We start from the raw sequence: 23,397 nt of genomic DNA on the forward strand, positions 1-23,397 counted from the left end.
CTGATTAGATGATACTTGATTTAATTTGACCAGTGACCTAATTATCATGAAATTCTTAATATTTGTACAATTGCAGGCCCCCAGCAGTCTTCTTGATGCTTTGGAACAACACTTAGCTTCCTTGGAAGGAAAGAAAATCAAAGATTCTACAGCTGCAAGCAGGTACATCATTCTTTGTAGGACAAAGAGCAAGAGTGATTTTTCTGAGGGAGTAGATGAAATCAGCTCAAGTTCCAAGCTATTTAATTTCTCTTTATCTTGATTTGATTTTCTATAAAATGGGTTTAATCGTATTATCAACCTCATAGAATTAGTATCAGGATTAAATGGATTAATACATGCAAATTCTTGAAATAGTTTCTGACCTTCAATAAATGTCAGCATCTGTTAAGATAATGACAGTGACTGCATAGTTTAGAAATGTGTTTATGATGTCAAAATTTCTCCTAAAGATGTTAGTGCATTGTTTTGTGTGATGCTTTATAGTTATAAGATACTTTTTTTTTCTTTTTCTTTTTCCCCCCTTGAGACAGAGTCTCACTCTGTTGCCCAGGCTGGAGTGCAGTGGCACAATCTCAGCTCACTTGCAACTTTCACCTCCTGGGTTCAAAAGATTCTTCCACCTCAGCCTCCCAAGTAGCTGGGACTACAGATGCATGCCACCACACCTGGCTAATTTTTGTATTTTTAGTAGAGACAGGGTTTCACCGTGTTGACCAGGCTAGTCTTGAACCCCTGAAATCAAGTGATCGGCACACCTCAGCCTCCCAAAGTGCTGGGATTACAGGCATGAACCACCGTGCCGGGCCTATAATTACAAGATACTTTTATATAAATTTGCTCAATCCTAACAATAGCCCTGTGAAGTATGTAGTAGCAATGCTGGGACTCAAACCTAGAATATCAGACATCAAATTGCATCATCTCTGTCTAATGCCAGTTCATGGGGTTGATTATTGATATTTTATATTTTAATCACTTTATTATGTTTTAAGCTAATTCCTCAGACTAAGACCAGTTAACCTAGCAAATTGAAAGTAACACGTATCATTTCATATCAATCTGGTAACATGATTTTTGCATTGGGTTAAGAAATTACTTGAGTTACTCTCATGTTTTCATATGAAGCTTTTTTTAAAATAGCATGAAGAAAGAATTTGTATGGTGAGAACTTTCCTTTGGTTATTTTTAGACTTTCTGATTGTTTCATAACTTTAGTCTTTCTTTTAGTAATAAAATTTAAATAATTTTCAAAGGAAAATGCCATTATTGGATTTTAGTACTTATTTTTAATCCTAGATTTGTACTTTGAATTTTCTAGTAGGATTTTTGAAGTAGCAATCAAAACAATAAGTCTCATTTATTTGAGAGAATAATGAAGGAAAGAGCCATGTAGTTCAGGTGCACCAATTTACCTGAATGTTTATCATAAAATGTATTGGTTTTCTTGCATTTCTGTCATAACTATGTCACTCTTCCTTTGTCTTCTGAGTTGTACCTTTTTATTGGCTTATTTATAATACTAATTTTACGTAAAATTTAGAAGAGTTTTTACCACTTTATGTGCTTAGAGTAAAAACTAATGATGTTTAGTTTGTGGTAAAAGGAAAATTAATAAAGCTCAAGGTAGTTCTTCAAGTTAGAATTCTTTTTTTTTTTTTTTTTTTTTTTTTTTTTGAGGCGGAGTCTCGCTCTGTCGCCCGGACTGGAGTGCAGTGGCCGGATCTCAGCTCACTGCAAGCTCCGCCTCCCCGGGTTTACGCCATTCTCCTGCCTCAGCCTCCCGAGTAGCTGGGACTACAGGCGCCCGCCACCTCGCCCAGCTAGTTTTTGTATTTTTAGTAGAGACGGGGTTTCACCGTGTTAGCCAGGATGGTCTCGATCTCCTGACCTCGTGATCCGCCCATCTCGGCCTCCCAAAGTGCTGGGATTACAGGCTTGAGCCACCGCGCCCGGCCAAGTTAGAATTCTTTACCACTTGTTTTACTTAGCCTAGAGTTACATTTGGAAAGTTAATGTTGAGGTTTACAGTGTGGATACTTTTTTGATAAAAGGGAAAGGAGGTGGCTTGCCAGTGAAAGATGATACATTGTATCTGTATGTTAAAAAGGAAATTCTAGTTTGGCAAAAGGGCAGCACATAGAAAGATGCCAGATGACCTGGTGACTAGATTGAAACCAATCTTCTTTTGAGGGAACCTGAAGTCCTCTGGGGATGTTGTTATAGGTGAAACATACCTAGACCTCCGTTACGTATTACTGGTATGCATGTTTTGGTGTTCTGTGGCACTGCCAAAACGTAGGCTGTAAATTAGCAGAGGGTTTTCCCTGTGATAAGCTCAGCACTTTTTCCCATCAGGGATTTTGTGGGAGTATGTGGGCTCTTTCCCAATTGCATTGGTTTCCTCTCTTGGGGCTTGGAAGAGGCAATGTGCCCCACTCTCTTGTGAACCCTTTCCAAAATCAAACATTTACTCTAAAAGCAGTGAGTGTTTATGTAAGTCAAGATTTTTCTAATTGCTTTAATCCCGTAGATCACTGGGTGGAATATTTCATCTGAAGTACTGTGTTTGAATCCAGAAGTTAAGTTTATAATTATAGTGCCTATCCATGGCAAGGTTGCCAGACCATTTCCTGACCTGGGTGTAATGTGAAGTGTTTAGCAAAAAGCCAAATTATCTCTATTCAATTATCCTAGGGCAACTACGCTTTCCAATGCAGTGTCTTCCCTCGCAAGCACTGGTCTGTCTCTGACCAAAGTGGATGAAAGGGAAAAGCAGGCAGCATTAGAGGAAGAACAGGCACGTTTGAAAGCTTTAAAGGTAAGTTTGTGCATTCTCCATATTTGGAAAAATGAGTACAGGTGTTCATTAGGTAAATGGGGCCTCTGCACAGAGTCTTAAATGTATAGTGTTAATGGGCTGAAACTCAGTCTGACTTTTCATCCTGACATAGAATTAGGTAAAACAGAATATCTGCTATCAGAACAAATTAGAAAATGCTTTTTTCAGAGGTTGTACAAACAAATCTAGTTTCTGGAATCCTTATGGTAGTTCCCTTTCTTAACAGGAACAGCGCCTAAAAGAACTTGCAAAGAAACCTCATACCTCCTTAACAACTGCAGCCTCTCCTGTATCCACCTCAGCAGGAGGGATAATGACTGCACCAGCCATTGACATATTTTCTACCCCTAGTTCTTCTAACAGGTAGGAGTAGAAGTTAAGGTTACCTTTGAAACTGTAAGTTCAAAGACTTCTAATAGAAATTTTGCAGGACTTTTCAGGTTTACTTTTATTTATGCTTTTATAGTCTATTCACACAAAGAGGTGGCGATAAATGGTGATATTGGTATAATACCTAAAGATAAAGTGGTAAGAGTTTATATTTTACATATTTAGGAAATTGAATATAATTAAATCACTGATTTATGCTAATAGGAATGTAGCTGTTATCTCTGGGCAAACTTTTCATTGTGTAAAAATTATGATTAAACACATTTATGAGACATCTAATGATTCAAGACCCTTTATAGTTCTTTGACGTATGGGTATGATGTATATTTTAAAATACCATTTCATTGGATATTAAACATCTGTCATATCTGTTTCCTGGTTTTAAACTCTGTAATCTGGAACATGGTGACAGTTTAGTTGCCAGGTTTCTTGGTATTGAAGCCTACCACACTAACTTTAATAATCTTGTTGTCTAATTTAAGCTACTTAACGTGGAAATATAATATTGTGGGGTAAAGTAAAATAATTGACATTTTCTAAACCTGTTTTGTCTTTTACCTCAGAGTGGCTTAAAGCAGTTTAAAAGTCAGATTCTGGTTTGAATCCTGGCTCTGTTCTTAACTTTTTTTGAGAACTTGTTTTCAAGTGAGATTGTGGTTCTCAACTTTAACATCAGAAACATTTGGAGAGTTTATTAAACTACAGATATCTGAGTCCCAATCCTGGAGTTCTGATTCAATAGGTGGGACTTGGGGCCCAAGAATTTTTGTTTCTAAGATGCTCCCAGATGACTAGCTTTTATTAGCACAGTGCATTATTAGCACATGTTAAATGTTCCATAGAGAGTGGTGAGTTTTTTCCTTTCACTTTGTTGTTGCTGTTTATTTTGTTAACTCACCCTTGAAAGTTCGTCTTCCTGCCTACTGACTCCTAATAGCTAAGCCTAAAAGCTCATTGTAAGTTTTACTATGTGAACTGCTTGCTGTGTGCATTCTCAGTTGCTACCTGCTCCCTAAAATCTTAGTAGGTGTTTGCTGAATTTAGTTCTCTTTTTCCTTTCAGCTTTATGATTTGTTTGCTCATGTATGCTACCTTCTTTAATCCTCAGTTAAGTAACATTGACCCCATTAAGGGGCAAGTTCTCAACATGAAGACCTTGGAAAGAAGTCTGTCCTAGGAGAGACAAGTGAAAAGAATGTTCAATGTTTGAGGCTGAAACAAATTATTGGATAAAGAACTAATTTCACTGTTTTATCTCACATACTAAAAGTGTTCACTTTTTTAATAGTAATTAAGGGCAAATCTTACAGCCCATTTATAGAATTCTTATTGTATATTCTATATGTTCCCCAAAACACTAAATGCATTTATATCTACTATCTACACAACTATTTTACATCTAAAAGACATGTCTTCAAAACTTTTTTATAAAAATACAGTTAGAAGGAATAAGTTCTAGTGTTTGATAGCACAGTAGAATTACTAGTTAGTAATAATTGCGTTATCTATATCAAAGTGGCTAGAAGATTTAGAATGTTCTCAACACAGAGAAATGATGAATGTTTGAGTTGTGATAGATATCCTGATAATTACATGGTATGCATGTATCACGATATCATATGTATCCCATAAATATGTACAATTGTTGTATATCCATTTAAAAAGAAAAACATTCTATTTTGGAGAATATATAAGTTAAAAATTAGGAGCTGGGTGTGGTGGCATGTGCCTGTTGTCCCAGCTACTCAGGTGGTTGAGGCAGGAGGAAGGCCTGAGCCCAGCAGTACAATGCTAGCCTGGGCAACATAGCAAGACCCCGTCTCTTTGCCTGTCTCTCTCTTATTCTCTCTCTCTTTTGAGACAGTGTCTTACTGTGTTACCCAGGCTGGAGTGCAGTGGCACAGTCATGGCTCACTGCAGCCTCAACCTCCTGGGCTCGAGCGTTCCCCGTCTTAGCTTCCTGAGTAGCTGGGACTATAGGCGCACTCCACGATGCCCAGCTATTTTTCGTATTTTTTTTTGCCATTTTGCCCAAGCTGATCTTGAACTTTTGGACTCAAGCAGTCCACACACCTCGGCCTCCCAAAGTGCCGGGATTACAGGCATCAGCCACTGCACCCAGACCCCTTAAAAAAATTATCTGTATTGTGTTTGAATTCTTAGACACTCTAGGGTCATGTTTTGAGTTGTTCATTAAAATCACGTAGAAGTCTTGAGGTCAGAAATATATCATGTAAGCCAGGCATGGTGGCTCATGCCTGTAATCCCAGCACGTTGGGAGGCTGAGGTGGGTGGATCATCTGAGGTCAGGAGTTTGAGACCAACCTGGGCAATGTGGTGAAACCCTGTCTCTACTAAAGGACAAAAATTAGCCAGGCATGGTGGCATGCGCCTGTAATCCCAGCTACTTGGGAGGCTAAGGCATGCAAATCACTGGAACCCAGGAGGTGGAGGTTGCATTGAGCCAAGATTGCATCACTGCACTCCAGCCTGGACAACAGAGTGAGACTCTTGTCTCAAAAAATAAAATAAATTAACAGGCTGAGTGCAGTGGCTCACGCCTGTAATCCCAGCACTGTGGGAGGCCGAGACGGGCAGATCACCTGAGGTCAAGAGTTTGAGACCAGCCTGGCCAACATGGTGAAACCCCATCTCTATAAAAGTACAAAAATTAGCCAGGTGTGGTGCTGTGCACCTGTAGTCCCAGCTGCTCGGAAGGCTAAGACAGAAAAATCACTTGAACCCGGGAGGCTGAGGTTACAGTGAGTGAGCCAAGATCGTGCCACTGCACTCCATCCTGGGCGACAGAGCGAGACTCTTGTCTCAAAAACAAAAAGAAAGAAATATATCATGTAAACAGTGTGTTGTATAATGGGGTAGCTCTATTCATAAATGCAGGTAAAATTTTTTCCCTGTATCATTGATACATAGTTGGGATACTGAGGCACTAGAAGTGAGGTTAAGGAGTATTTTACTTTGTATTATAAATGTGATTCAAGTTCTGCGAATATTAAAAGAATTTTTAAAATATTAAAATTGCTATGATATTTTGTATTTTAGAATCTTATTGTTTAGGTTCATTTTAATAAGGAAATTAGTTTTTTTCCGGGGAAAGACATTTATCCTTTTCAGAAGAGCTACTGTTCTTTGAATCCTGTATAAACTTAAGATATGATATTAGATTATTTTTCCAAGCCTCCTTAGAAATATGCTATTATATGAAGAAACTGTTCCTCTTTTGAAATTTATATTAATGAGACTTTTCTCCCTTGTTTTTAATGTTTTTATCTGTGGTGGGCAGAGAAGGTGACCCTAAAGTAGCAAAGTTTTTTTGGTAAATAAAACACGTTTCCAAAATATCTTTCTAGCACATCAAAGCTGCCCAATGATCTGCTTGATTTGCAGCAGCCAACTTTTCACCCATCTGTACATCCTATGTCAACTGCTTCTCAGGTAGCAAGTACATGGGGAGGTAAGCATTGATGAATTCTATTTTAGATTTTACATGCATCTCTTTTCCTCATTCTGTGGTGTTTTACTTATTTGTAGTTTTTTATTACACTTGATACATGAGAACTTAATAAATATTAAAATGGCAGTGAAGCAGTTTTATCCCTTGAAGGTGTGTTCATTTATTATAAATAATTTAGGAATTTATGTTCAAATAAATTATGAAATGATATTTAATAAAGATAAATGTAAGAGGAAGGACCAAGTGTATTTTTAGGTATGAGATTATTCTTTTAATGTTGAATTTTTGTTTCATAACCAGAAAGTGCATAGTGGTTATTTTGATTTTGGTGTAGAATTTTTGTTTTAACTTTTGGGGAAATAACTTATCTTTGTGTTAAGTATATGATAAAGTTCTAATAAAACTCAGATGGTATTATCACCCAGGAACTATGTTGTGACCAGGATTGTCTTGACCAGCTGTATGGTCAAGACATAAATGTTTTAAATGTTTTTTTAAATTAAGACCTGAAAGATTTTGCTAGTCAAAGAATTTTCCCCTTGTGCCAATAGGTATGTTTGCTGCCCTTAAGCAATTCTGAAGTGATAGGCTTATCTCTCATAGCAAGATAAATTAATTATTCTAATGAGTTTTTATAGTATATAAACGAAGCTTTTTTCATTTTATTTTAATGATTTGAATTTAAGAACATTTAAAATTTTTAAGGAACTATATCCTAGAAAATAAGCTCTATGAAGGCAGGTTTTAAAATATTTTGTTCTGACAGGTAGTTTGTAAACGTTAGTTGAATACGTGGGCGCTTTCTCTTCTGGACAAGTTCTTTCGGTGTCAAGGTGGGGCACAGAGCGGATAGTGAAACCCTAAAATACTAGATTTCAGGCTAGTTTTGTGAGCCTGAACTTGATTTAAAAAACTAATTGACTTTGAAGGCTAGTTTAATTTAGCTAAATCTTAAGATCTGAGAGTAATTCCTAAAAATGACAAGATATTAATTGTTAAGTATTTTAGAATTATTTCAGAATGAACTGTAGATAGCAAATTAAGATTTAGAAAGGAGTTTCTTGATACCCTCATGGTATTTTCTGATTTTTGAATTCTTAATTATTTTCTGCCTTATTGTGAATTGCTTTAGAAAAGGTTAGTAGAATTAACATGATCATTTAAGCAGTTTCAGCTTATTTCCTTTTTTAAAAAATGTAGTATTTTTTTTAAAACTAAGGCTGAGTTGTTTTTCTAAATAGATTAAAAATTTTACAGAAGGCCAAATAAAAATATATTTAACATTTCAAAGAAGCTGAACTGCAATTCCTAATTGTTTTGTCTGGACACCACGTACAACTAAAAATGACAAGTTGAAGTTTTTGCTTGAAATTGTTAAAGTCACATGTGACAGCAAATAGACTGTTATGGTGGGAGAACAATTCTAAGTAATTTCAATCTGTAAGAATTGTTCTATGGCCTGTTAGAAGACATTATTCCATCAAAGTCTCTATGTGACAGACTGCAATATATTGGAATACATTTAATCATGTTTTACTTTTCTGTTTTAGTTTATTTTGCTTTGTATGCTATTTCTGTAAAAATTTCCCCCATATTAAGTCCCATAATTTAATCAGAATTAAATCCTGTCTTGACTTTCATATAAGGATATTTGGCTTCTGAGTTGGTGATAACCAAGGTTTTGACTTCCGCATGATGCTGAAGAGTATTTTAAGCCAAGAATGTTCTAATTCAAGTCAGTATTCATATCCAGGACAATCATATTGATACATATTTTTTTAATTTTTAAAATTAAAGTTTGACTAAACTAACTAAAAGTTAGACTGAAATAAAGAAATCTCATATATGGCGAGGTGCGGTGGTTCACACCTGTAATCCCAGTACTTTGGGAAGCCAAGGTGGGCAGATCACACGAGGACAGGAGTTCCAGACCAGACTCACCAACATGGCAAAAGCCTGTCTCTACTAAAAATACAAAAATTAGCCCGGTTTGGTGGCGCACATCTGTAATCCCAGCTTCTCAGGAGGCTGAGGCGTGAGAATCACTTGAACCCGGAAGGCGGAGATTGCAGTGAGCCGAGATTTGTGCCACCACACTCTAGCCTGGGCGACAGAGTGAGACTCTTGTCTCAAAAGAAAAGAAATCACATATATGAAAAGCTTAGATTGTAACATTAAATGCTTAGGGTATTTTGAAGTTAACTATTTAGCTGAACACTTAAATATGTAACAGTTTACATATAATGCTGCTTTTATAGTATATGACAAAGCAAAGGTATGATTTTTTTCATAATCCCCAAATCTTGTTCTATTCTTTCATTGGCTTTTATTAGCTAAAAATGAATGCCAATAATAGACCTAGTATTTAATTTAGTTCTTATAAACACCACAGAAATGATGTGCATTCCTGGTCATAGATAGATTAGTGATAAGGTAGAGATAAAGGGAAGAAAAGTTTGTATGTGTATATGAAAGACATTTTAAGATTCCACCTTTTGGTAGAATGAAAATGAGAGAACAGAAGCTCTCTTGTTGCCCTCATTGTATTGTTAATGAGCCTTGACTTTTTCAAGAAGTGTTGTGGAGTCTAAACAAGCAGTGGGTATTGAATACTAATACCTGAGAAGACCTAGGTTTTCATCACCCTGAACATTTTGTATTATAGCAAACTTTGAGTTTTTATATCTAAAAATACACAATATTATCAGCTTGGTACACTGTTGAGTATTTGAAGCAAGATTTCAGATTTTAGTTTAGGTGTAATAGAATCCATTCTGAAGTGTAATTTGCTTTACTTTTAGCTGGCATGAAACACAAAACACTTGATGAAAAAATTTGATTATCTGGGCAGGTGCAGTGGCTCATACCTGTAATTGCAATACTTTAGGAGACCAAGGCAGGAGGATTGCGTGAGCCCAGGAGTTCGAGACCAGCCTGGGCAACATAGCAAGACCTTGTCTTTACCAAACAATGTTTTAAAAAAAATCAACTTACTGTGTGTGAATGTAGGTATCAGTTGTTTAGGACTTAAAGGCTATAGTATGACTGTGGTGCCATTTTAGTCTTTGTTTTAACTTTTTTTGGATTTTTTTTTTTTAATGACTCTAGTGTAGCATAGAATTAAACTTTTGGGCCAGGTGTGGTGGCTCATGCCTGTAATCCCAGCACTTTGGGAGGTCGAGGTGGGTGGATCACTTGAGGTTAGGAATTTGAGACCAGCCTGGCCAACATGGTGATACCCCATCTCTACTAAAAATATAAAAATTAGCTAGGTGTGGTGGTGTGCACCTGTAATCCCACATACTCGGGAAGCTGAGGCACTAGAGTCGCTTGAACCTGAGAGGTGGAGGTTGCAGTGAGCCAAGGTCATGCCCTTGCATTCCAGCCTGGGCGACAGAGCGAACCTCTGTCTCAAAAAAATAAACTTGAATGAATAATGAAAAAAATAATGGACAAAACTGTATTTAAAAATTTTAAACTGGGTGCAGTGGCTCACACTTGTAATTCCAGCACTTTGGGAGCTGAGGCAGACGATTGCTTGAGCCCAGGAGTTTGAGACCAGCCTGGGCAACATGGCGAGACCTTGCTTCTACAAAAAAAGAAAATTAGCCAGGCATGGTGCCATACACCTGTGGTCCCAGCTACTCAGAGGGCTAAAGTGGGGGGATTGCTTGAGCACAGAAAGTTCGAGGCTACAGTAAGCCATGATTGTGCCATTGCACTCCACCCTGGGCGACAGAGCAAGACTCTGTCTAAAGGAAAAAAAAAAAAGAACTTTAAGGGATTTAGAATTGCCAGTTTAATAGGTTAACTTGAAATAGCTGGAGTGTTATTATTATACCTTAATGAATTGGTTTTTATTATTATAGTATAATGTCCATTAATAGATTAACATCTTGTAGATTAGCTGTAGTGTTTTGTCAAGTAGATTAGGAACTGGTTTTCCTTATCTGATTGATCTAGTTATGAATACATTTGCGCATATTTCTGAATATTCTTCTCTAAGGTGTTTCACGTAATAGGAAGTGATTGAAATTAGGTGCTACATAAAACCTGTCAGTAGAACAGCGGATAACTGGTAACCTTTCTTGAACATGTGTTTTCTCATAAAGCAATGGATCTGTTACAGAAATAATGTGTGTTTTTTTAAAAAATGACTTATTTCATGGCTTTTTTTTTTTGCGTGAAAAACAGGTATTTTACTTGTCTGACAAAATACAATGTACTTTTAAAATTCTCTGCAGCTATTAATATCATGTATTTAAAAACAGAACATTTGGCTGTGTGTGGTAGCTCATGCCTGTAATGCCAATACTTTGGGAGGCCAAGGTGGGTGGATCACCTGAGGTCAGGAGTTCGAGGCCATCCTGGCCAACATGGTGAAACCTCGTCTCTACTAAAAATAGAAAAATGAGCTGAGCGTGGTGGCACGCGCCTGTAATCCCAGCTACTCGGGAGGCTGAGGCAGGAGAATTGCTTGAACCCAGGAGGTGGAGGTTGCAATGAGCTGGAGGTTGCAATGAGCCAAGATCACGTCATTGCACTCCAGCCTGGATGACACAGCGAGACTCCGTCTCAAAAAAAAAAAAAAAAAATCAGACCTTTCAGCCTAACTGGCCAACTTTAAGCTTAATGCAACTCCTTTCTTATGCAAGAAGAAGCTAGAGTGACCATCAGTATATATATTAGCTAAAAAATACATATATTTTTAGTACTAAAAACCACTGTCCTTGGTGGCTCATGCCTGTAATCCCAGCACTTTGGGAGGCCAAGGCAGGAGGATCACTTGAGTCCAGGCAGGGATTCAAGACTAGCATTGGTATTATAGCATCTCTACAAAAATTAGCCAGGCACGGTGGCACGTGCCTGTAGTCTCAGCTACTCGGGAGGCTGAGGTGGGAGGATCACTTGAGCCCAGGAGTTTGAGGTTACAGTGAGCCATGATTGTACCACTGCAGTCTACCTGGCAACAGAGCAAGACCCACTCTCAAAAAGGACAAAACAAAAAAAAACCCACTGCACCCCCCTGCAACTTCTTGTAACTATTTTCTACTTTTTATTTCTTATCGTTTTCTGATTCTTTTTTCCCAGTGTTCCATTTATTGGGGAGTGGAGTGATGGGAAAGATTTCGCGTTTGAATAGCATAATCAGCGTGTTTTAATAGATTTGTAGGACTTCATTTTTTTTTTTTTAGTGTGAATTGGTTTTCCATAAGAATACTATTATAGAAAAGTTCTTATGTTACAGAAAAAGTTGTATTGAAAAGATGTGTTATTTTAAAAATCATAACCTGAGTATTTTCTTGATTTTTTTTTTCCTTTTTCAAACAGTTGTATTTGAGCTTGCAGAATGCTTGCCTTGAATTTTTTGACTTTAAAGGAAATGTGTCTATACCATAGTAAATGAGCTAGTCCTTAGGCCAGTGTTGCCTTCTTAATGTGCAGTAATACAATCTTGAGAGTAAAATACAGTACCTAGTAGTGTGAAACAATCTTGAGAGTAAAATACAGTACCTAGTAGTGTGAAGGTACCCCAGTATATTTCAGTGAAGGTCAAGAACTAAACTAGAACAGACAAGAAAGATTCTACTGTTTAGAATTACAGGAGTATCCGCTTATTTTTAATTATGTTACAAAGAAAAAAGTATGGTAATATTTTTGCTACTTTTTATTTTTGTCTTTCCCCATTTAGTTAACTTTTTAAATCTTGAGAAGTAAAGAAAAATAGGTTTCAGTCATTAGAATGATAATTATCTTGAATAAAGTATCAGTATAGTATTTATCTGATTCTAGAATAACATTAGATAAAGCATTTGATAATGGTACATATTTGATATCATTCTAATAGGGAAACAACACTTCTGTTGTTCCTTTAGCAAATCATTTAAAGACTAAAGCTCTTAGACATTCAAAGCTGTTGCCGATCTATTAAGTGGGCATTCTTTCATCTCTGTTCTTAATTATCTAAAACTCTTTTCCCCCATGCTTAGATTTTTTTTCTTCATCTTTATTTTTTATTTTGAATATATGCAGGAATTATCTGCACATGCCAGAAACAGCTCCTTACCCTTAATTTGTCATTACCCTCTTTTTTTCTTTGAAAGTTTACTCATGACACACATACCTATTGTCGATATCAGTTATTCAGGTAAACACAGCTATACCACCACGACCAACACACTCACCTAGGACAGGGAAGGTTGGTGCAGGATGGGTGGCTCTTTATAGAAATATCTTGGTTATTGTTCTCTTTTTTAACTACCTCGCTATTGGCTTTCTGGTGTTAACAAATAAAATGATTTTTTTCTAAGGATTAATTTTAAAATATGTTAAATGCAATTCTTCCATCTTGATAATTAGATATTTTTTTGTTTTTGAGAATTTAGACATTTAAGATTAATAAACGATAATATAGCTACTATTTTTCACTTTTCATCTCTTGACTAATTACAATACTAATTAATTTACTTCCTTTCTTCATTTTGCTGTAATACATTTGGACTGCACAGATCCTTTCTCTGCTACTGTAGATGCTGTTGATGATGCCATTCCAAGCTTAAATCCTTTCCTCACAAAAAGTAGTGGTGATGTTCACCTTTCCATTTCTTCAGATGTATCCACTTTCACTACTAGGACACCTACTCATGAAATGTTTGTTGGTAAAGTACCATTTAACCTTTTTTTCCAATCAATGTTTATACTGCCTAACTATATTTTACGTGTCCATTAATTACTTTAAAAGCACTGCAATAATTACTTCAGATTTTAATATCAAATTCTGAAACTAACCGGCAATCATGTAGTGAGTTTTTTAAATTGACACTAGTATCTCAATTTTATTTATACGAACTTTTAGGAAAATTTCTCTTGATGTTGAACTCTTTTTTTTTGTTTAGCGTTTTGTTCTCTTATCATGTTACAGTGCAGTACTCTAGCTGTCTAGTATCACATGCAGCTTCCTGTTTTAGTTTGGAGAACTGGTTGAAAAGTAACATCTCTTAAACTTACTTGTTTATATGTGTTTATATTTTTCTCTTTGTGCTTGGGAGAGAGGGTGGTTAATCACTCTTAGCAGCTATCTTTAATCTTTTGTTTCTCTTATAGCTGTTGCATGTCACAGTTTTATATTGTCCAAAATCTATGCATATTTTTTATCCCATTCTGAAAGATTTCACTTTATTGATAGTATGGAGATAAAAGTAGGAAGTATGTGTTCCATTTTAAATAGTAAAGCAGAAACACAACTTGATTTGGATATTCTGTAATTATAGTATAAAAAGGCAGAATTTCACACTGAGGTTATATAGGGAATAGTAAGTTTTAAAATATATACTGAAGCTGAAATAAATGTTTTTGAATTCTGCTGAAAAAGATGCTAACCCTGCTCCCCCCGCAGCCCCAAAGACGATGAAACTTCTTTTTTTTTTTTTTTTTTTGAGACAGTCTTGCTCTGTCGCCTAGGCTGGAGTGCAGTGGCATGATCTTGGCTCACTGCAAGCTCTGCCTCCTGGGTTCACACCATTCTCCTGCCTCAGCCTCCCGAGTAGCTGGGACTACAGGCGCCCGCCACCTCGCCCGGCTAATTTTTTGTGTATTTAGTAGAGATGGGGTTTCACCGTGTTGGCCAGGATGGTCTTAATCTCCTGACCTCTTGATCTGCCTGCCTCGGCCTCCCAAAGTGCTGGGATTATAGGCGTGAGCCACCATGCACGGCAGACAATGAAACTTCTTTTGTTCAGTTCAGAGAAGCAGCTTAGGGTAATGTGAATTTAAATATTTCATTAAAATAGCATGCAGAAAGTCATCAGTATACCCTAAACAAATCGTGTGACCATATTCTAAATATTCTGTTAGATATATATGAGTGAGGGGAAGGAAGAAGTAACTAGAAAGTGAGTTAGTAGAAGGAGAATAGACAAAGTTCCAAATCAGGTCTTCTAAAAATATGACTAGTCTAATAGCTTGAAATACATATATACCCAAAGTGTGATAATTTATTGCAGTAATTCTTTCATGTCATTTTGATACAAAGTTGCCAACCCTTACTCTATAGGATTAAGAACAATCCAGAAAAATCAGAATAGCTATGTATCTAGGCAGCTTCTGATCTTGACAGAGGGAAGACATTTGATACAATGATGTGTGTAATAGGCAATAGTGTAATAGGTAGCTTGTCCTCATTGAAGCTTCAAGAACACTGAATTGTATGTCAAGGAGACTGAGTTGTGGTCTTAACTATGCTGCATATGTGAGTGTCTGTGAAAGTGTCTAGGCTTGCTTTCTCACCTGTAAAACCACACATTAGAGGACAGGATCATGTTGGCTAAAAAGCCAACTGCCTCATATTTCTTCTCTAATGAGATACAGTGTTGGGTTTTTCTTTTTAATTTATGCAAACAGAATAGTTTTTTTAAAAGTACTTAATGGAGCCTTAAGTTCTTTTTTTAGTAAGTTGTAATTTGAAGAATGCCAAGTGCTTGGGCTCCCCCCATTTTTTGTTTTCTCAATTACCCATCCCACTCATAACAGTTCCTCCCCTTCTCTTTCTTTTTTCTACCTTCTCTTCTTCCTCTTATTCCTTGCCTGCCTCCCTAGCTGCTTCCCTGATTCTTTCCTTCCCTCTTCCCCTCTTTTTTTGCCTGTCGTTACTCCTTTCCTGCCTTCCTGTCTTGTGTGCCTTGTCAGAATTGTTTGTGTCACTTAAGTTTCTCCTAATACTACCTTTATGTGCCTTGTTTCTTCTACTGTAGCCGGCTCATTTGGAGCTAGATAACAGTATCTTTACAACTTATTTATGCAGGAAGGATTTTTTTTTCCTTAAAATTAGTTTTTATAAACTTGGTAAGAAAAAATATACTTACTCGCTTTCAAAGAACACACTACTTTTTGCCTAACTTCATTTGCCTTAATTAAACACTTGGTGATTTTATGAATAGATGCTTATCATCTTCTTACTTTACTCCATTCTCAAACCTTAAATTTTCACAAGCATGTAAACGTTTTAATATTACAAGGTTATGGAATCTGAAGTTTTGTATAATCTATGTCTTTCCACATATATTCAAGGCTATTGTGGTAGCAGTAAAACCTCAAAGTCCAGCTGATACTTTCTGTGTGCATAGTAGTTATTACTGTAGTTAAGTTGGGATTAAAAAGAATGCTTGACACAACTAAAGAATTGAGGCTCTTGATCGCAAGAATTGGACAGGACTAAATGTATTTTTAAAATGGAATTTATTAGGGCGTTTGATGGTATGTGCTTGGAGCCTAATGAACTTAGGTTTGAATTCTAGTTCTGCTTCATGAACTATGACTTTAAGCAAGTATTTAACCGTTTTAAGGCTATGCAAGTTAGGATAATAGTGTCTTGCAGGATTGTCATGAGGTTTACATACATGACTATGTAACATCTAGCACTTTGCTAGGCATATAAAAGTATCAAAATGACTACCACTAAAAACCATCTTGGGAGCTGGGTCCAGTAGCTGGTACCCATAATTCCTGCTAATTAGGAGGCTGAGGCAGGAGGATAGCTTGAGGCCAGGAGTTTGAGGTCAGCCTGGGGAACATGTAAGACCCCATCTCTCAAAAAATTTTAAGAATTTAAAATTCTTATGTATGTGGACCACATCATGATTAGAATGTACTTCTTACCTAAATTATTATGTAGTCATCAGCTAAAATCTTAAACATTGGTTTTTTTTCTTTATTGCTTTTAGATTCTAAAATTGCCAAAGATTATTCACTTTTTTTGGTCTAATAGCAATGAAAAGCTCAAGAAGTTCATAAAATTTGAGTTGTTTTTAATTATATAGCAATAGTAAAAAATGTCTTGTTCTACTTACTATTTTATGTAAGGTGAAATACTTGGGATTAAACTGAAAAACCCCTAATAGATTCTAGAATCAAACAAATGGGGGTTCAAGTCTTGGTTCTGACAGGCTTACTAAATCTTTGACCTTGGGTAAATTATGTAATCTCTCTTTGTTTCCTCATCTATAAAACGGGGATAATAACTATATCATAGGGTTTATGTGAGGTTTAAATAATACCCTGTTTATAAAATCCTTGCATAGTGTTTAGTAGTGTTTAATAAATGGTAGTAGTTACTTTGACAAAAAAGTATGAGTCCTAATTTATTGTAAAACTACCACCAAAATCAATTAACAGTCCAACCAAGTTTTGTAAAAGGTATTTGGAATGCCTTTCTTTCCCCAAAGCTTGTTGATCTTGTACTTTTTAGTTAATTTATTACTGTCCTCTTGAGATTTATCCTGCAGGCCAGTGGTTTCTAAATGATGAACTGTGGGTTGGTGCTGGTTAGTGAGAAAGTTTTCACTGAGCCTTGGTGAAATGGAAGAGTAAGCAGGACCTGTGTAATAATAACATAAAGTTACCTTAACTCAGAGCTCAGCGCCTGATCTTTTTAGCATGGGCGCGCGCGCATTTGTGTGTGTGTGTATTTTTGTAAACTTTCCCTTTTAGAATAGTGATACTAGCTGGGTCTTTTTGTTTTAAATAACTTTTAAAAATTAAAAGTTGGCAGTCCTGATAGTTTCACAAAAAATTGATGATGTGCATTGAAATTAGGATGCAAAACTCTAACCTTGTTGGTGTGTGTTTTTCAGGCATGCAATAATTACTTAAAAAATTGTTAATTTGGAAGTAAACTGCTTGTCTCCATGATAACTGTGACTTTAAGCAAATATTAAAAGCTGATTTGCTGTTGCAATTTATTAATTTTTTTAAACTTTTTTCCTCTGTCTATAGAGGCTTTTAAAACTTGAGATACAAGTTCTGGATTACTTTATAGTCTTTCTAACCTTTTATACTTTTAGGTAATTATGTTGTAATTTCACAGATTGGTATCTCTAGGCATTTCGGGAGATGGCTCCTCTTTTTACAGAAAGTATTGAAGTCATTTCTGTGTGACTATAAAGGATAAGCTTATCTTTTATATCAATCATATTCTAGAAAGTTGAGGCAAAGTAGGAGGAGAAAATAGGAATTTGATATATTGGCCTAATTTTAAATTGTTCCATATATAATCTAAAAGTTAGTGACATCAGAGCCAAGATTGTTACCAGAATGATTTAAAGAACATTATCTGTACTACTTACACCCTAATAGCATGGGCACATAATTAAGCATGATAGATTTTTTTCTTGAGTAGATACATTCGCTTCGTATGTAAAGGTTAAGAGAACAACCAGTAGTAAGCTGATGGCATAATTCCTAAACAGCTTGCACACTTAAAAATATTATTAAATTGGTAAGTCTAGGATTCTCAGATCCTTTTCATGAATAGTCAGGAGATTTATATACTAAATTATTTCATATTTTGATAGTGTTTTGTGTTCTCATTGTATGACCAATGTCTTTGAGTTAATAGTAGTTTAAGGGTTATGTGAGTATGGAACACGATCAAACTGGTACATTCTCTAAAAATGTGTGTGCTACAGAATAGTCATTATAGGATGTGTAAAATGCTACTTTAAAGTAGTATCATTAATGTGTATCAGCTTGTATGGTTCTTTGCTAATAACAAATTGTTGTTTCTGTCTTTGAGGAGCTTCTTGGACATCTCACCAAATCTTATCCTACTTTTTACAGTTTTCTTTGAGATCAGTCTTTCTAGTACAACATGCATCATTGTATTTCTTTACATCCTGGTGTTATACATTAAGAAATCAAAGTGAGATTCTGACCCGAATAGAGGAGGGGAAGAGAGGGATCCTAAGTTTAGGACACCAGAAGTTTAACTTCTCCCTAATGGTGTAGTTGTTAACCTTCTAATATAGGTGGTTTTTGTTTGTTTCTTTGGTTTTTTATATTCTGACACAGTAGAATTTAGAAAAGGAAGAGACCTTAGGAGCCTTATAGCATTCCAAAAGGTGAAATAATTTCTTCTTTGTGATCCTTGCGAGGTTGCTGTTTATTTGGATATACTCAATCATTGAAAGTTCTCCAAATCACATGACAGCCCTAATATTTTTAGGTGATTTTAATTCTTTTCAGCCCTTAGACATTCAGAACCTTACTCAAATATAACCTCGCATAATTGGAAACCTTATATTTGTTAACTCTGTATAGGCTGATCTTAAAGACAATGAGCTTATTGTCTGTGTAATACCACTAGCATTAGTGTAACGCAGGCAAGAAAGAATAAGGTCTGTTAATGGTTTTGTGTTTCAAGAGTAGAGTCAGCTTAATTAGTATGCTTGAGTTTATGCTTGTCATCCCCACTGTTACAAGTACTAAGTTGAAGTTAGAGGGTGGTTGAGAGTTGAAAGTGGCATATCTTTTTTCTTTGATGTTTTAAAAGCACATGGATACAGATGGACATAAGGATTAGTGAGTTGCAACATTGAGAATCCTATCACTGAACTTAAGCTATTTAGCTTTTGATTAACTGTTGAAGGAAGGATGGAGAGAAATATGGAAAATGGGTAGGTGGGAGGGAGAAAAACTTTTATCTTGGGGATACTGAGAGGTTTCATACTTGTTTTTTTAAACACTACAGAATTCTTACTGCATTCTCAACTGATCCCTTATATTGCGTATGTATTTTGCTTCATGCAAAATCTTGTAATTTTAGATGTGTTTAGTTTTTTAAAGATGATCCTCATACAAAATTAAGGTAAAAGATACGCAAAGATTTCTGTAATGAAGCATATTTTCAGTTCAGTGTCAGTTGCTCATTTGTTAATTTTGTCAGTAGGATGATTTTGTTAGGGAAAACCCAATCACTGCAAAAAATGTGATATAGAAAACATTTTGCTTGAAGGATTGGCTTTGTTTTTGTTTGGGAAATTTACTGCATTTTCCATTCTATTGTCATCATTATTAAATAGTTGTAAATGTAGAGTTATTAAATAATTGAACTTTTTTTTCCATTTTGGTTTACCCAGGATTCACTCCTTCTCCAGTTGCACAGCCACACCCTTCAGCTGGCCTTAATGTGGACTTTGAATCTGTGTTTGGAAATAAATCTACAAATGTTATTGTAGATTCTGGGGGTAAGGAAAAAAATTTTATTAAAAATATTATGGTGTCCTAATTTAGATTCTGTGTAAGGAAAAATAATACTGCTTTTAAAATGTTTAAGTGTATTAAGTTGGGGTAGCCAAAGAAATTGACCCATCCCCCCAAGCACTAGACGAGAACTTCAAGGAGCTGTTTAGTCATTATTCTTTTATTGGTACCAGTTTAGAATTTGGGAACATTTTGTTAGTCCTAGAGCAAAATAAGAGAGAAAAAGAGATTTAGCTCTATAGAATGTAAGTTGCTTGTGACTCTGTGTAGATGTTGTGCCTTTTTAGGCATGCAATTTTTACCTTTACTGAAATGGATAATAACAGTATTGTATCTTAATGTATGAAATTGGCTATGTTTGTAAACTAGAATAATATAACTTGTGGTACCTTGACTTGTTTAAATAATCTATTATAAATAATTAGAATGTATTAAATAATCAGGCCTGTGGGTACAGGAGCTTTTTATTGTTTTATACATGATTCTTATTATGATTCATTTGTCTTAAAGAAACTTTATAGATCTGTAGAGCCAGGTTTCCACTTTGTGTTTTCATTAATACCTTGTTAATTTGAAGTGCCTGTAAAACTTTGACACTCATAATTTTGTTCTTACTCTGGGATGGCCTTTGATTTTGGTTAGTAATTAACTTCTAGCCATTTAGAGAGAATACATTGAGATGTTCTTAATTTTATAACATATAATTAGTTATCCTCCAAAAACTAAGAATTAAGCCTATAAAGAATATGTGTGGACTAAGAATTTATTTTTTTCTGTGCACTAGTAGATTTATGGTAATATTTTTTTGCTGCATTAGATTTTAGTTTGTCTTGCCTAGGAAAGTGGAAAGAGAGACCAATCGTTGTGAACTATCATCTTTGGTGACTTTCTTTTTCAAACTCTAATATTCCTAGATCATACTATTGAGTCTCATAGAGAGTTTGATTGGATTTTCTTTTATTTTCTATCCTTTGGTGAGGAAAACTTAAAGAATTTTATTTTCATTTTTAAGAATTGTCCTCATTTACTAGATGGGCTTATGCAATTACAGTATTTAGCAGTTTCTTAGATATAGTTCACTCTTACATTCTCTGCTTTTAAAAAAAGGTCTATAAAATCTTATTTCTTAATGCAAAAGGAACTTTTTTCAAAGTTCCAGAGAGCTATTTTTTAACCTATGTTGCTTTAGATATGAGTCTTCAAAAAATTTTGCTGGGCAAGCAGGAGAATTACATTCCTTTTTTTCCCTTTTATAATACTTCTCTCTTATCCCCTTTAACCCTAACGTAATTTTGTCATGAGATAAGAGATGATTTCTGTCAAAACAAATACAGCCTTCTCAGTCAGTTCACTGTGAAGTGGTAAATTTCTCCATTTTCCATTTAAAGACATTTACTAATGTCTGTTTTTTGGATAACTTTTCCAGTGAACAAACAAGGAGAAAAGGCATATACCTCCTTTAGAAAACCATAGCATCATAAAGTTCCTTACAAATTCTATTTCGTCTGTTTGTAACTTTAAGGCTTTGATGAACTAGGTGGACTTCTCAAACCAACAGTGGCCTCTCAGAACCAGAGCCTTCCTGTTGCCAAACTCCCGCCTAACAAGTTAGTATCTGATGACTTGGATTCATCTTTAGCCAACCTTGTGGGCAGTAAGTAGTCTTTGGATACTTTAATCTTCTTTTATGTTGTTTTATTAAACTGAGTCTCGTGTTATAAAATGCTTTTTTTTTCTCCTTTACTAGATCTTGGCATCGGAAATGGAACTACTAAGAAGTGAGTGTTTAATACACACATTTTTTTCTCCATGTGTTATTTAGAGGTTGATTTGACTTTCGTCTCAAAAGTATGTATAGAGATGTCAAGTCTGCATCTTTTTTTTTTTTTTTTTTTTTTTTTTTTGACACAGAGTCTGGCTCTGTTGCCCAGGCTGGAGTTCAGTGGTGCAATCTCGGCCCACTGCAAGCTCTGCCTCCCGGGTTCACACCATTCTCCTGACTCAGCCTCTCAAGTAGCTGGGACTACAGGCACCTGCCACCATGCCCAGCTAATTTTTTTGTATTTTTAGTAGAGACAGGGGTTCACCGTGTTAGCCAGGTTGGTCTCAATCTCCTGACCTCGTGATCCACCAGCCTCGACCTCCCAAAGTGCTGGGATTAGGGGCCTGAGCCACCGCATCCGGCCTTTTTTTTTTTTTTTTTTTTTGAGACGGAGTCGCTCTGTCGCCCGGGCTGGAGTGCAGTGGCCGGATCTCAGCTCACTGCAAGCTCCGCCTCCCGGGTTTATGCCATTCTCCTGCCTCAGCCTCCGGAGTAGCTGGGACTACAGGCGCCCGCCACCTCGCCCGGCTAGGTTTTTTTTTTTTGTATTTTTAGTAGAGACGAGGTTTCACCGTGTTAGCCAGGATGGTCTCGATCTCCTGACCTCGTGATCCGCCCATCTCGGCCTCCCAAAGTGCTGGGATTACAGGCTTGAGCCACCGCGCCCGGCCTTTTTTTTTTTTTTTTTAAACAGAGTCTCGCTCTGTCGCCCAGGCTGGAGTGCAGTGGCGCTGTCTTGGCTTGCTGCAACCTCTACTGCCTGGGTTCAGGCAATTCTCCTGCCTCAGCCTCCCTAGTAGCTGGGATTACAGGCACGGGCCACCATGCCTGCCTAATTTTTGTATTTTTAGTAGAGATGAGGTTTCACCATGTTGTCCAGGCTGATCTCGAATTCCTGACCTCAAGTGATTTGCCCACCTTGGCCTCCCAATGTGCTGGGATTACAGGCGTGAGCCACCACGCCCAGCCTCAAGTCTGTATCTTACTCTGTTCAATATACGTAGATAGTTAAGGAAACTTTATAATTAGAGACATTTAATATTCTCACTTATGTTTATTTAAAGTGATGTAAATTGGAGTCAACCAGGTGAAAAGAAGTTAACTGGAGGATCTAACTGGCAACCAAAGGTTGCACCAACAACCGCTTGGAATGCTGCAACAATGGTGAGTTGAAAAAGCTTCTGATATACTAACACTTGAATAATTTAGTTAAATATGTAACATGAAAATGTTTTTAAAGTGATAGGCATAAATAGATTGTTACTGAGTTTAGAAGTGTAAGTAATTTGTATTTCTTTTAAAGGAAGCTGGTTGCCTATGTTTACCAGGTATATTTTAGTGGCTAACAAGTATTTAAGGGTTACTTTGTGCCAGAGTTCATTCCAGTAAATACTAATGTTTTATTTTTGATAATTCTATTAATGTGTTAGTAACTATTATTATCCCCATTTTACAGATGAGGAAGTGGAGGCACAGAGTTATTAAGTAATGTGCTCAGGATTACAGAGATCTTAAATCATTAGTTGAATTTTTAGAACCTAGGCAGCCTAACTATAGAACATATGTCCTTAATCACTACTCTATATTACTGACCTCAAATTTTTTATTTATTTTTCTAAAATATAAAATCTTCTGATTTCATTATTGGTAAAGAAACTATACTTGCTTGGGTTTTGTCATGTAATTTTTATATATGACAATATATTTGACAATTATATATATGTCATATAACTTATACAGTTGATTCTCATTGTTTGTGGCAGTTAAGTATTTGAAGTCACTCCAAACACTGAATTAGTGAACACTGAACCCTTGCTAGGGGAAATATATACATAC

At 36.1% G+C, this 23,397-nt stretch overlaps 1 protein-coding gene across 16 annotated transcripts in view; it reads left to right on the forward strand.

Moving 5' to 3' along the window:
- PICALM (phosphatidylinositol binding clathrin assembly protein) overlaps positions 1-23,397 on the forward strand; it is a 113,967-nt gene that overhangs the window by 67,419 nt on the left and 23,151 nt on the right. For 5 of the 16 annotated variants that reach the window (XM_010356013.2, XM_010356007.2, XM_010356009.2 and 2 more), the window contains 9 exons: positions 77-162; positions 2,698-2,821; positions 3,069-3,205; positions 6,601-6,704; positions 13,214-13,363; positions 19,616-19,723; positions 21,262-21,393; positions 21,487-21,517; positions 22,626-22,725. In XM_010356013.2, the coding sequence (XP_010354315.1) occupies positions 77-162; positions 2,698-2,821; positions 3,069-3,205; positions 6,601-6,704; positions 13,214-13,363; positions 19,616-19,723; positions 21,262-21,393; positions 21,487-21,517; positions 22,626-22,725 (972 nt within the window). The remainder of the gene's footprint in view (positions 1-76; positions 163-2,697; positions 2,822-3,068; positions 3,206-6,600; positions 6,705-13,213; positions 13,364-19,615; positions 19,724-21,261; positions 21,394-21,486; positions 21,518-22,625; positions 22,726-23,397) is intronic. The other 11 variants (XM_010356008.2, XM_010356012.2, XM_010356010.2 and 8 more) reach the window with 3 other exon arrangements.

This window comes from Rhinopithecus roxellana, chromosome 15 (assembly GCF_007565055.1).
Source record: "Rhinopithecus roxellana isolate Shanxi Qingling chromosome 15, ASM756505v1, whole genome shotgun sequence".
Lineage (NCBI taxonomy): Eukaryota > Metazoa > Chordata > Mammalia > Primates > Cercopithecidae > Rhinopithecus > Rhinopithecus roxellana.